The 13,444-nt window shown below is 44.7% G+C and overlaps 1 protein-coding gene across 4 annotated transcripts; it reads left to right on the plus strand.

Annotated features, from left to right (window-relative positions):
• The first annotated feature begins 137 nt into the window (after positions 1 to 137).
• On the plus strand, positions 138 to 8,162 carry LOC103231917 (protein SSX7-like). Of its 4 annotated transcripts, none has more exons than XM_073013744.1 (7): positions 138 to 206; positions 367 to 490; positions 646 to 759; positions 1,300 to 1,395; positions 3,232 to 3,281; positions 5,277 to 5,412; positions 8,062 to 8,162. In XM_073013744.1, the coding sequence occupies exons 1-7, from the start codon at positions 138 to 140 to the stop codon at positions 8,160 to 8,162; spliced, it is 690 nt and encodes a 229-aa protein (XP_072869845.1). The 4 variants fall into 4 exon arrangements, with proteins under 4 accessions (XP_072869845.1, XP_072869846.1, XP_072869847.1 ...); XM_073013745.1 differs by lacking the exon at positions 367 to 490 and adding an exon at positions 7,216 to 7,293 and having other exon boundaries at positions 645 to 759; XM_073013746.1 differs by lacking the exon at positions 367 to 490 and having other exon boundaries at positions 645 to 759.
• Positions 8,163 to 13,444: the final 5,282 nt, after the last annotated feature.

Below are 13,444 nucleotides of genomic sequence, written 5' to 3' on the forward strand. Positions count from 1 at the left end.
ATGGAGAAATGCAGCACCTGATTCCAGGTGACTAAGTGTGGCCGGCCTTCATTGATTTCTCCCTCCACAGGACCAAAGGTCCTGCGGCTGGAAAGACTCAGGCAGTTTCTCTTGCAGGTCAGACTGCTCCCAGTACCATGAACGGAGATGACGCCTTTGCAAGGAGACCTAGGGTTGGTGCTCAAATACCAGAGAAGATACGAAAGGTGAGGTGACCTGGAGGGGGCAGAGTAGTGGCCCAGGGGACAGTGTGGGGTGACTAGGTTTCTGAGGAGGGGAGGACAGAGATAATGGGGACAAGGAGCAGGGACTTGGAGGAGATCTGGACCCTTGTGAGTTTCCCATCCTTGCTGTGTCATCACCTAGCATCCCTGGAGACAAGTCTGTGACCGTGCACTACATTTGGTGAATTTCAGTTCATTCTGGAAGGTGGGAAGAGAGCCAGCCAGCAGCGTTAAAGCCCTACTGTGTGGCAGGGGAGAAGCTAGGGAAGGTCCCCCATGTTCTGTCAGTTAGCCATGGCATCAGCCAAAATGGTATATCATCCCTACTTCCGAGATCCAGCACACAGGAAGTGGCTCAATCTGAATGGCAGACATGCCTAGCTGAGTCACTGCCAAAATTTCTTTTTTTTTTTTTTCTAGCCCTTTGATGATATTGCCAAATACTTCTCTAAGAAAGAGTGGGAAAAGATGAAATACTCGGAGAAAATCATCTATGTGTACATGAAGAGAAAGTATGAGGCCATGACTAAACTAGGTAACAGAAAGTTCTAGGTACAGACAAGTCTGGGGACATATGAGCATCCCTTTTCCTGCTTTGCCTACTTCTTAGGCTGCAGAAAGTACCCCACATTTTCCTTTTGTGCAGGGAAAATCGCAAGGCAGCTTCTGAGTGCTCTGCTCTTCTGTATCCTGTCAGGGCTGAGGGGAGGGACTGGCCACAGTGGAGCTCATACCTGGATCCTGCACGTTTCTCTTCCATGGGCGTCTTTTCTGATGAGCCCAACGGTCTCTGTGGCATCCCGGCAACTCCCTCCATCCCCACCCCACACACACTGACCCTACCTTCTCTCGGCTTGTATCTTTCTTTTTCTTTTTATTCTTTTTTGAGTCAGAGTCACAGTCTGTCACCTAGGCTAGAGTGCAGTAGTGCAATCATAGCTCACTGCAGCCTCGAATTCCTGGCCTCAAGCAATCCTCCAGCCTCAGCCTCCCAAAGTGCTGGTACTACAGACATGAGCCACTGTGCCAGGCCTAAGCTTGTCTCTTAAGGAATAAACATTTGGCTTCTTTCTAGGTTTCAAGGTCACCCTCCCACCTTTCATGCGTAATAAACGGGCCACAGACTTCCAGGGGAATGATTCTGATAATGACTGTAACTGCGGGAATCAGGGTGAGTAGATGGGAAGGGGCTGGAAAGGGTCTCCTCAAGTCCAACTGCTTTTCAGCTCAGCTACCCGGGAAAGATCCTCAGACATTTGTTCCCTCATACACATCAGGGCTGAGTGAAAACAAAATGCATACAGAAAGTTAACTACAGAGGCCATTCATATAAAATTTTAAAACATGCAAAACAAGAATATTTGTTTTTATGGAAAATAAGTAAGTAGTAAATGTATACAAGCATGAATGTGAATAAAAAGACATCAAATTAAGGTGACTGGCTGTAAGTGGAGAAGGAGGGAGGGCAGGGATTGGTGAGTGCTGCACAGACAGCTTCAGTTGTGACTTGTTGATAGTGTGTTTTGTTTGTTTTTGTTTTTGAGATGGAGTTTCGCTCTTGTCGCCCAGGCTAGAGTGCAATGAGGCAATCTCAGCTCACTCCAAATTTCACCTCCCGGGTTCAAGTGATTCTCCTGCCTCAGCCTCCGGAGTAGCTGAGGTTACAGGCGCCCACCACCACACCCAGCTAATGTTTAAATTTTTGGTAGAGGCGGAGTTTCACCATGTTGACCAGGCTGGTCTCAAACTTCCTGACCTCAGGTGATCCACCCGACTCAGCTTCCCAAAGTACTGGGAATACAAGTGTGAGCTACTACTCCCGGTCTGTTTGTAGTATTTCTAATATTCTGAATTAATAAATCAGACCTAACATAGCTGTGGGGTAATGTTGAGATCCGACTGGCCTCAATATTATTCCCCATACTTTTCTGCGTGTTTTAAATATTTCGTTTTTAAAGGACATGTTCTTCCTAAGCACTGTTAATGAATCAAAGGACAGTTAAGAAAATGTTACAAGTGAAAAAAAAAAAAAAAAAGAAAGCAAATGTTAAAACTGTAGATCTGCAAAAACTCCCCGAGTTTGTTTCATTAACAGCATGTAGGTATTGGATAGGTATCTTAGTAGTAAGGGTGATGAACACATTATGTAAAAAAGGTTGCTGTTTCTCTGTATTTTATCAAAACCAAATAGTCTTCTCATTCCCAAAGAACCCTGATTCTTTGTGATGAGCTCGGAGGTGAGTTTGAAAGAGTGATCCCTGATCCAACACACAGAGAGTTTTCCCACTTGTCAGTGAGGAGAGGTAACATGGGGTGATAAAACGACAGGTTATTGGGTAGAAATCTTTGTACATTTCAGGAATATAAAGGGGACATATGTATTTACTTGCTCTTCTGCTCTGACAACACAGTTATAAGACAAGGTCAGAATGTCCAAACTCTCTCCAATAGACCCCAACTAAACAGGCCAGATTCTACCACCTCCCACAATCACTATAAGAGGTCTGAAAATCCAGTGCTTGAGTATCTGCCAAGTTTTTGACATTAAAGGAGTGTCTTTATACTGAAAATATTTCAGAGACACTGGACTAAATCATCCATGGTTCATCACACATTTAAGAGCTTAATTGACATACCATAAGATTCACCCATTTCAAGTGTACAATGATTTTCAGTTGTTGCACATCTTGAGTGAATACAGTTCAGATTCCCAAACAATCAATTTAGTTATTTGGGAAAAAGTGAAAGATACGTAATGGAAGAAGATGAGACTGTGATGGGGTTTAACCCCCATTTGATAAACCATGAGATGGAAAATTCTGAACTGATGCCACAGATAAATGCACCAACCAGGACTAAACATAATTCAGAAGCAAATCTCACATAACTCCTCAACAATGAATGGATGGAAAACCCTCTGCTGCAGAATGCCCTTATGCGACAGAAGTCTCTCTAGAGTTTGGAAATCTTTACCAACCAAGAAAAATTCTGATGTATTCTCTTTCAGTTGAATGTCCTCAGATGACTTTCGGCAGGCTCCAGGGAATCTTTCTGAAGGTGAGTGTCTCTCAAATCTAAAGGACCAGAGAACCTTTGTCCCTCCACAGATGCGAACACTGGTAAGAGTGGGAGAATATCAAAAATGCCTTCACTGCCTCCTTCTCCCGACGTCTATCACAACAACTGATGTAGCATCAACAGCTTGATAATACTAAGAGTTGTGATCCTTAATACTTCTTTTGTTTTCATAGTGATGCCAGATAGTATTTTAAGCAGTTCACATGGATTCATTTATTTAATCCTTAAGAAGACCTCTATGATGTTTCTATTATTATCTCCAAATAATAATGAGTCACACACTTCGGTTGTCATCCGTATAAAAGTCATGTGACTTGGTGCAAATCTTCTAAGTCCTCTCAGCTCCAGATTCCTGGTCCATGCAATGGAAGTAAAGAATCATAGTTCATGTTATAGATCCTAGTTATCAGCGACATAATAATAAAATGAGGCTGTCGTGGTACAGAGATGTTAATGAATGTTCCTGAGGTGCAGTGGCAGTGGTAGTCTAATCCAGAGCTCCAAACCATTTAAAGCTCATTCATGTTTGCATTTTTTTATGAAGTTTGGATGTTGCTCACTAGGGCTTTACCTCATAGCGCCTGCTGGAACTTCCATTGAGACACTCACTCTTGTAACAGGAAGGACCAGCTGGTCTCTGCTGTGTTACTGGGGCCATCTGCATGGCTTAGGAATCGCTTTGACTGTTGGCCCTTCCCTACTGTGAGCTCCTTGAGGGCCTTGTCTGTACCTGGGGCATCCGGGAAGCCCCCATCCCAGCCCAGTGATCCCTCGGAGGCCCCTGAATGAGTGACCCTACAACTGCAGATTCAACTCTGGGTTAGAGGGTATAGGGATCTGGGAGTTGGGTGGCCAGTGTGTAGACTGAATTCAAAGAAGGATCATGAAAGGTATTAATTGTTATTATTACTACATTTAAACAGTGTTTACAAGCTCAGAGAGGACTTTTCCGTAGCCTATTTTACATGTATTGTTCACTATTCCATAAGTGAGGAAGTTGAATAAAAAGTAGCTTAAGAGCCAGGCACGGTGGCTCAAGATTGTAATCCCAGCACTTTGGGAGGCCGAGGTGGGCGAATCACGAGGTCAAGAGATCAAGACCATCCTGCCCAACATGATGAAACCATGTCTCTACTAAAAATACAAAACTTAGCGGGGTGTGGTAGCTCCTGCCTGTAGTCTCAGCTACTCTGGAGGCTGAGGCAGGAGAATCGCTTAAATGTGGGAGTGGGAGTCAGATGTTGCAGTGAGTTGATATCATGCCACTGCACCCCAGCCTGGCAACAGAGCGTGACTCCGTCTTAGAAAAAAAAAAAAAAAAAAAAAAAGAAAAAAAAAGTAGCTTAAGGTTGTTGGTCAGTGACACATTCCAGTGCAAGCAGAATTGGTATGGGTACCACTTCACTGAATTCCACATTCAATGTTGGTGCCTCTGTGGGGTGGTATGCCATATCTGGTACTGCTTTCTTTGCTGCTTAGATTAATTTCAGCAAACCATTTCTTTCCTTCTCCCTTTCCTGTATTCATCTCCCCACACTATCTTTCCCAGCAGTTTTTTGTCCCTTCTCTATGTTTTTACATTTACTCTCCCAGCAGCTATCTACAAGCTTATATGTGTCCCTTGTATTTTATAGAAGCTCTTCCTTTTGTAGACCTTGTGAATTCTTAGAATGCTCTTCTTCTCCAAATCTTCTGTATATGACACTCTCAATTACATGGAGAATTTTGCTGTTTGCAAGAATGTCAGTCCTAAAAGAGTGTGAAGATAAGCATTCTAGCCCTGGAAACCATATTCACATAGGCCATTCCTTTCCCATCTAACCTCCCAGGTTTCTTCTAATTTAGGCCTATGTAACTCTCCCAGTGTTGTTGAGAGCATTGATTAAGTTAATGCATGTGAAAATGCTTTGTAAGCTCAAAAGCACTATAGAAATGTCACTGATACTGTTTATCTGTAACCTTCACATTATAAAGATCATGCCCAAGAAGCCAGCAGAGGAAGGAAATGATTCGAAGGGAATGTCAGAAGCATCTGGCTCACAAAACGATGGGAAACAGTTGTGCCCCTCGGGAAAACCAAGTACCTCTGAGAAGATTAACGCGACATCTGGTAAGAGGAAGCAATTCGGGAACAACCCCTCTGGCTTCCCTGGCTATGTTCAGGTGTGTGGACTGGGTGTGTGGCATGGCTCCCAGACAAGCCTGGGTCCAGGTTGGGCTGAAGAGCTCGCCCAGCTCCAGATGAGATGTTAGACATGACTTCCAGAGGCACAGACTCGAGTTGTCACCCATAGAAAAAACCACGTGACTTGGGGCAAGTCTTTCAGATTTTCTCAGCTCCAGATACTTAGTCCATAAGATGGAAATAATCATAGTTCATGGCCGGGCGCGGTGGCTCAAGCCTGTAATCCCAGCACTCTGGGAGGCCGAGGCGGGCGGATCACGAGGTCAGGAGATCGAGACCATCCTGGCTAACACGGTGAAACCCCGTCTCTACTAAAAAAATACAAAAAACTAGCCGGGCGAGGTGGTGGGCGCCTGTAGTCCCAGCTATTCGGGAGGCTGAGGCAGGAGAATGGCGTAAACCCGGGAGGCGGAGCTTGCAGTGAGCTGAGATCCGGCCACTGCACTCTAGCCCCGGCGACAGAGCGAGACTCCGTCTCAAAAAAAAAAAAAAAAAAAAATCATAGTTCATAAGTTGTTTGGAGGCATTAAATTAAATCTAGAAGGCCTGATGACGTGAAAGGTGCTCAAGCAATTCTATCTGTGATTACCTAGGATCACATCATACTTAGCTCAATGCCTGATACCCAATATAGATGTACTGGTTTGTTTCCAGACCACTGCAATAAAGTGAGTCACAGACTTTTCTTTTTTTTGGTTTGGTAGTGCATAAAAACATTGTTTCTACTATAGTGTAGTCTACTAAGTGTGCAACAGCGTTACGTCTAAAAATGTATATACCTTAATTTTAAAATAATTCATTGTTAAAAATGCTAACAATCTTCTGAGTCTCCAGTGAGTCACACTCTTTTTGCTGGTGGAGGGAGGGTCTTGCCTCGGTGGTGATGGCTGCTGGCTGATCAAGGTGGCAGTTGCTGAAGCTTGGAGTGTCTGTGGCAGTTTCTTAAAAGAAGACAACAATGAAATACGCCACATAGATTAGCTCTCCCTTTCATGAAGTATTTCTCTGTAGTATGTGATGCTATTGGATAACATTTTACCTACAGTAGAACTTCTTTCAATGTTGGAATCAATCCTCTGTAGCTATGAAAGTCCAGATGGCATCACCTTCCAATGGAAGGCTATTTTATCTATATTGAAAATCTGTTGTTTAGTGTAGCCACCTTCAACAGTGATCTTAGCTAGATCTTCTGGATAACTTGCTGCAGCTTCTCCATCAGGGTTTGCTGCTTCACCTTGCACTTTTATGTTATGGAGACGGCTTCTTTCCTTAAACCTCACGAACCAACCTCTGCTAGCTTCACACGTGTCTCCTGCTGCTTCTTCACCTCTCTCAACTTTCACGGACTTAAAGAGAGTTTGGGTCTTGTTCTGAATTAGGCTTTGGCTTAAGAGAATGTTGTGGCTGGTTTCATGTTCTATCCTGACCACTCAGACTTCCTCTATTTCAGCAGTAAGGTTGTTTTGCTTGGTTATTCATGTATTCACTGGAGTATTAGTATTACTATTTCCTTCAAGAACTTTTCCTTTGCATTCACAGCTTGGCTGTTTGGTGCAAGAGGCCAAGCTTTCAGCCTCTCTTGGCTTTCAGCATGCCTTCCTCACTAAGCTTAGCCATTTCTAGCTTCTGATTTAAAGTGAGAGACATGCAGCTCTTCCGTTCACTTGAACATTTAGGGGCCATTGTAGGATTGTTCATTGTCCTAATTTCAGTATTCCTGTGTCTCAGGAAATAGGGAGGCCCAGGAAAAGGAAGAGAGACCCGGGACAGCTCACTGGTGGAGCAGTCAGAACACACACAACATTGGTCGATTAAGTTTATCATTGTCTATGGGTGCAGTTCCTGTTACCCCCAAAACTATTACAAACAAGAGGGTGACTATAGTCAATAATAACTTAACTGTACATTAAAAAAAACTAAAAGAGTGTAAATGGATTGTTTGTAACCAAGGATAAATGGTTGAGGGGATGGATACTCGATTTTCCATGATGCGATTATTACGCATGGCATGCCTGTATCAAAGCATCTCATGTACCCCATAAGTATATACACCTACTGTGGACCCACAAAAATAAAAAACAAAAATTATTTTAAAAGACTAAGAAACAGTAAAAACAATTGCAGCAATAATATCAAAGCTCACTGATGGCAGATCACATAACAGATATAATAATAATGGAAAAGTGTAAAATTGGTGAGAATTTCAAAAAAAAAATTGCAGCATCTATGAAGCACTATGAAAATGAGGTGCGATAAAACAAGGTGTGCCTGTGTGGCCTTAATAAATATGTGCTGAATGAAAGGAGGTATGGGTGAATGTTCCTGTAAGTGAAGAGGTTGGGAATGTAAGCCTGACAAGGGAAGGAGCCAGAAGCTAAAACTTCAATTGGCATTTGGCCTGTATTGGTGTGGGTCTAAGGTTTCAGCCTCTCTAAGCCAGAGAATGTGAAAAAACTGGATAAAGAAGGCCCATGGGCACTTGGGAGGAAGGAGGTATCTCCTTTTTTTGAGTAAACAGAGCCTAACACTCTCCAGCCTACCCAACCCTCATCTTCCAACTCTTCTCCATCATAGGACCCAAAATGGGGAAACATGCCTGGACCCACAGACTGCGTGAGAGAAAGCAGCCGGTGATTTATGAAGAGATCAGCGACCCTGAGGAAGATGAAGAGTAACTCCGTAAGTGAACCTTCGGCTCATTCCCCACATCCCTGCAGATGTGCCATTCTGTTATGGTACCAGTATCCCATCTTATCACTTGTCCCCAAAATCATTCCCTTCTCATAATTTTCTAGGGTACAGCATTGAGGCTGTGAGATTCCCCATGCTTCCATGCAGGGAGCTTTCTACTCCCTGCCCTGTATATCCAGGGATCCTCCCTACCCAGGATGCTGTGGGCTCCCAAACCCCAGGTCAGCCCTGATACACGGGCCACACTTTCCTCTAGCCTAGGAATGGATAAAACAAGTGAGGAGGTCACTGTGCCATGAGCAGATAGTTCACTTCCAGGAACTGTGGAAGGCGTGTGCAGGTCCTGAGGTAGGGCAGAATCGGAGTGTGCAGGGTCTGCAGGTTAGGAGGACTTGAGATTGAGTTGTCACGCGGTGGGAACTCACTGTCACTTACTTTCCTTCTCTCTTCTTGCCTCAGCCTCAGGGATATGACACATGCCCACGATGAGAAGCAGAACGTGGTGACCTTTCACGAACATGGGCATGGCTGTGGACCCCTTGTCATCAGGTGCATAGCAAGCGAAAGCGAGTGTTCACAACAGTGCAAAGTTGAGCGTCATTTTTCTTAGTGTGCCAAGCGTTCCATGTTAGCATTTCCATTGTAGTTTCTTGCAGTGTGCCATTCTGTTAGATATTAGCATTTTCACTGATCAGCAAGACATACTTAATGCATATTTTGGTTTGTGTATCCATGCATCTACCTTAGAAAACAAGTATTGCCAGGTATTCTCTGCATAGAACAGCACCACCCTCCTCTCTCACCAGATGTGACTACTGAGGGCAGTTCTGAGTGTTTAATTTCAGATTTTTTCTTCTACATTTAGACACCACACACACACACACACACCAAGAACCACTATAAGCGTCTCCCGTCTGCTTTTCCCATTGCCGTGCATCCTGCTCAAGCCTCGCTCACTCCGTTTCCTGTTCAGCATGTACTCCCCTCATCCGATTTCCCTCTATCGAGTCACTGACGGTTAATAAACATTTGCAAACATTCCCCAGTTATTTGCTCCTCTCATTATTGTGCACACAGCTCTGTGCACATGTGTGAATATTTCTTTAGGAAAGATTCTTAGAAGTGGAATTGCTGCGTCAAAGGAGTCATTTATTTAACAAAAACCTAATGAGTGTGAACTGGTATTGAGCGCTGTTCTAGGTGCTGGAGAGACATCAGGGAACAAGGCAGACAGATGTTCCTGACCACTATTCTACAGGAGGATGTTTCCAGTTGTTGTCTTTGTTTGTTTGTTTGTTTCTTCTAGAGATGGGGTCTTGCTCTGTCCAGACTAGAGTGCAGTGGCACAATCATAGCTTAATGCAGCCTTGAACTTGTGGGCTCAAGCGATCCTCCCACCTCAGCCTCCAGAGAAGCTGTGACTACAGGCACGCACCATCATGTTCCACTAATTTTTTTTGGGTTTTGTCAAGAAAGTCTCACTCCGTTATTTTAGAACACATCATTGTGTGTGAATGGAGACATTAAGGCTCCATTCACACACAATGGACTTGAAACACCAGCCCCAGGTGGAGGCAGGATGAGAGCTGTTTTGACCGTCCGTAGTCCATCACCTTGGCCTCCTAGTTCTCCCCAGCCTTTGAAGGAGGACACTATCATCATTATGCCTATATGATAGATGAGAGACAGAGTCCCAGACAGATGGTAGGTGTCTTGTCACAGGTCCCACAGCTGGCAGGTGCAGGAGGGGCTGAATTTGGAGCTCACTGACTTCAGAAACATTATGGAGGACAGGTGTGTGTGATGGAGGGAGGGAGAATTGAACAAGTCCCGGATTCTGCCCCCAATCACAAGGTAGAGGCTGTGGGTTCATTTACCCAAGACAAGGAGCACTAGCAGAGACAGAGTACAAGGACGGACAGGCAGTCATAGTCACAGCAGGGACAGTGGGAGACAGAGATATGCAGGGTGGGCAGAAGAGGGGCAGGCAAAGAAGCAGGGGAGACACAAAGCCACATGTGAGCTGTCACAACCACCAGAGTGAGAGGGTGCCAGGAAGGAGGTTGTGGAGCTCCATGAGCAGCAGAAGTTCCCCAGATCTGTGAGCATGTCCTGCCTGGCACTGCAGGAAGAGGTGGCTGCCACCCAGGTCAGTGTGGACGTACCTCTACCTGTGTCTCAGAGGAGACAAATTCTATTTTATCCCAATATAGTTCTGTATTACACAAATGTAACATTCCGATACTAGATATTGAGTGCCTTATCCTCCATGCAAATAGAGGAGAGCATGCCCCAAAAGAGATACCGAAGGATTTGATTTTTCTTTCTCCCTGGGATGATAGGATCCATAAGTTGGGTCCCCCAGCCCACAAGACAGGTGCAAGAAAGGGTGGCTGGAAGATTGTGAGTCATGACAGGGAACATTTTTCCTTAGGTTCCTTGGGTATATAAAGCTCCCGACTATCTATCGTGGACAGATAAAGAGTGAACACGGTCCCCTCTCCACAAATGTGATTCTCTCCTTCACTATTACTGTGAAGGACTGAAGATATACCAAGTCCTGATATATTACTTTTTTGTGTTGTTTGAGACAGGATCTCACTCTGTCGCCCAGACTGCAGTGCAGTGATGCAATTACAGCTCACTGCAGCCTCGATCTCCCAGGCTCAAGGGATTCTCCCACTTCAGCTTCCATTCTAGCTGGGACTACAGGCACACGCCACCACACCCAGCTAATTTTTGTATTTTTGGTAGAGACGGCATCCACTATTTTGCCCAGGCTGATCTGTATCTCCTGGCCTCAATCATCCTGCCTCAGCCTCCCAAAGTGCTGGGATGACAAGCGTGAGCCACCTCACCAGGCCTTCATTTCTTTAATGAACAATGATCAGAGTTTCATCTTAGAGGCAAAAGTGGCTACTGCCAGCCAATCTGAGTGTGGTGTTGGAGGGGAATCTGGCTGATTCAGATGCTTCAAATGAACTTTTAAATTAACCTACCTGATGACTATCCTAAGGTCTTTTCCAGCTCTGTTTTGTTGTTGTTGTTGTTGTTGTTGTTGTTTTTTTTTTTTTGATTCAGGGTTTGGAGATTTTCAGAGGCTTTGCTACATTGAGCATCTCCTAGGCGGGCGCGGTGACCCACGCTGTAATATCAGCACTTTGGAAGGCCGAGGTAGGCAGATCACTTGAGGTCAGGAGTTGGAGACCAGCCTGGCCAACTAGGTGAAAACCCCGTCTCTACCAAAAATACAAAACTTACCCATAGTGGTGGCTGGCCTCTGTGAATTCCGGTTACTGCGGGGAGTGAGGCGGGAGAATCACTTGAACCTGGGAGACGGAGGGTGCAGTGAGCCGAGATCACACCACTGCACTCCAGCCTGGGCGACAGAGTAAGTCTCTGTCTCAAAAAACAAACAGCATCTCTTTCCTACAGTGATTTGAGCTTTGGTCTTGTCTTCTTGGGTTTCTCTATCAGTCTGATCCCATCTACTCTATCTCCCAGGAAAGCCTCAGTATTTCTGGTGGACCACTGACCTGTTTTCCTATTTTCCTCCACTGTTAAGAATTGACCCTTGAAAACATTTCTTCCCAGTTCAATGGAATGTTGAGTGGGGCACGGGATCTATCCGCCATCTTGCTCCAATCATCTGGTTTTAGATATTTTATGTATTTTTGTCACTACATAAGTGTAATTTTTCTCAATTTGGTTTTCTAAATGGTTGTTATTGGTATGTAGAAAACCTATCTATTATTGTATATAGTATTTTGTTACCTGTCTGGGTGCAGCTTCCCCTCCATTTTGGCAGAAGACTCAACCTGTTTTATTCTCCAAAAGAAATGTGACAGGCTGGGTGCAGTCTGCGATTACATGCCTGTAATCCCAGCACTTTGCTAGACTGAGGCGGGTGGATCACCTGAGGTCAGGAGTTCGAGACCAGCCCGGCCAAGATAGTGAACCCCCTTCTCTTCTAAAAATACACATAAAAAATTAACCAGGCATTGGTGGTACATGCCTGTAGTGTCAGATACCAGGGCAGCTGAGGGGGGAGGATCTCTTAAACTCAGGAGGCAGAGATTGCAGTGAGCCGAGATCAGGGCACTATACCTCAGCCCGGGCGACAGAGACTCTATCTCTAAATAAAAAAGAAAAAGAAAAAAAAAAAAAAAGAAAATTCACTTCAGAGGCAATAGATATCCCACAGGCACGAACTCCCCTACACTTCTAGATTGCATCACCTGCCCTTTTGGCAGCTGTCTGGGAAGCCAGATCCCATACTTGGATGTGTAGTATTTCATACAATCCAAAAGTGGTAACAGAGGCCAGGCATGGTGGCTCAAACCTGTAATCCCAGCACTTTGGTAGGCCGAGGCAGGCGTATCATGAGGTCAGGAGTTGGAGACCAGCCTGGCCATAATGGAGAAACCCCGTTTCTACTAAAAATACAGAAATTAGTTGGGCATGGTGGTGTGCGCCTGTAATCCCAGCTACTCGGGAGGCTGAGGCAGGAGAATCGGTTGAACCTGTGAGGTAGAGGTTGCAATGAGTTGAGATCACACCAGTGCATTCCAGCCTGGGCAACAGAGGAGATTCTGCCTGAAAAACAAACAAACAAAAAAAAGCAAAACAAACAATAAAAAGTCCAGATATGTAGGCAATTGGCCTGGCTGTACAGCAGCAGCCAAGGGTGAACACTAAATGCTCCCAGGCAAGTCCTAAGTTCACCAAGTAATTGGAGTACCCACCTGTGTTAATTAATTGCCTTTATCTGAAGGAAAAATAAAACTCATATCTCTATGACAAGCAGGTGCTTACAGCTTGGAGCAAAGCACCTAGGCTAAACTCCCCGGGTGACAGGGAGACAAGGACATCATCTTCCTTGATGTTTACATTTCAAAGAGATGGCTCCAAGGACCTGAAGACAGACATTCTTAGGGGCTGGGCATGGTGGCTCATGCCTACAATCCCAACACTTTGGGAGGCTGAGGCTGGAGGATCACTTGAGGCCTGGAGTTCAAGTTCAAGACATTCCTGGGTTCTAGGGTGGCCAGAGGCTTACAAATCAAAGAAAGAATTTACAAATACAAATTTTCTGAAGGAAATGGTCTAAGGAAAGTGAAATGGAGAAAGGTCTCTTCTTCCCTTTTGGCAACAGGAAAAATTCAATTTCCTGTTTAGTTACCCTTACAGTTTTCCCCTTTTGTTATTGTATGATAGTAACACTGCAATTTTCTAATTATCTCCACTGTGGTTTCTATCTTTCTCT

This window comes from Chlorocebus sabaeus, chromosome X, assembly GCF_047675955.1.
Source record: "Chlorocebus sabaeus isolate Y175 chromosome X, mChlSab1.0.hap1, whole genome shotgun sequence".
NCBI lineage: Eukaryota > Metazoa > Chordata > Mammalia > Primates > Cercopithecidae > Chlorocebus > Chlorocebus sabaeus.

What these genes read in the sequence shown, in the direction of transcription:
- LOC103231917 (XM_073013744.1), top strand. Translation starts at nt 138, where the DNA reads ATGAACGGAGATGACGCCTTTGCAAGGAGACCTAGGGTTGGTGCTCAA. An exon ending in TACCAGAGAAGATACGAAAG is followed by an intron (nt 207 to 366) that starts GTGAGGTGACCT and finishes GTCATCACCTAG; the next exon opens with CATCCCTGGAGACAAGTCTG. An exon ending in TGGCAGGGGAGAAGCTAGGG is followed by an intron (nt 491 to 645) that starts AAGGTCCCCCAT and finishes TTTTTTTCTAGC; the next exon opens with CCTTTGATGATATTGCCAAA.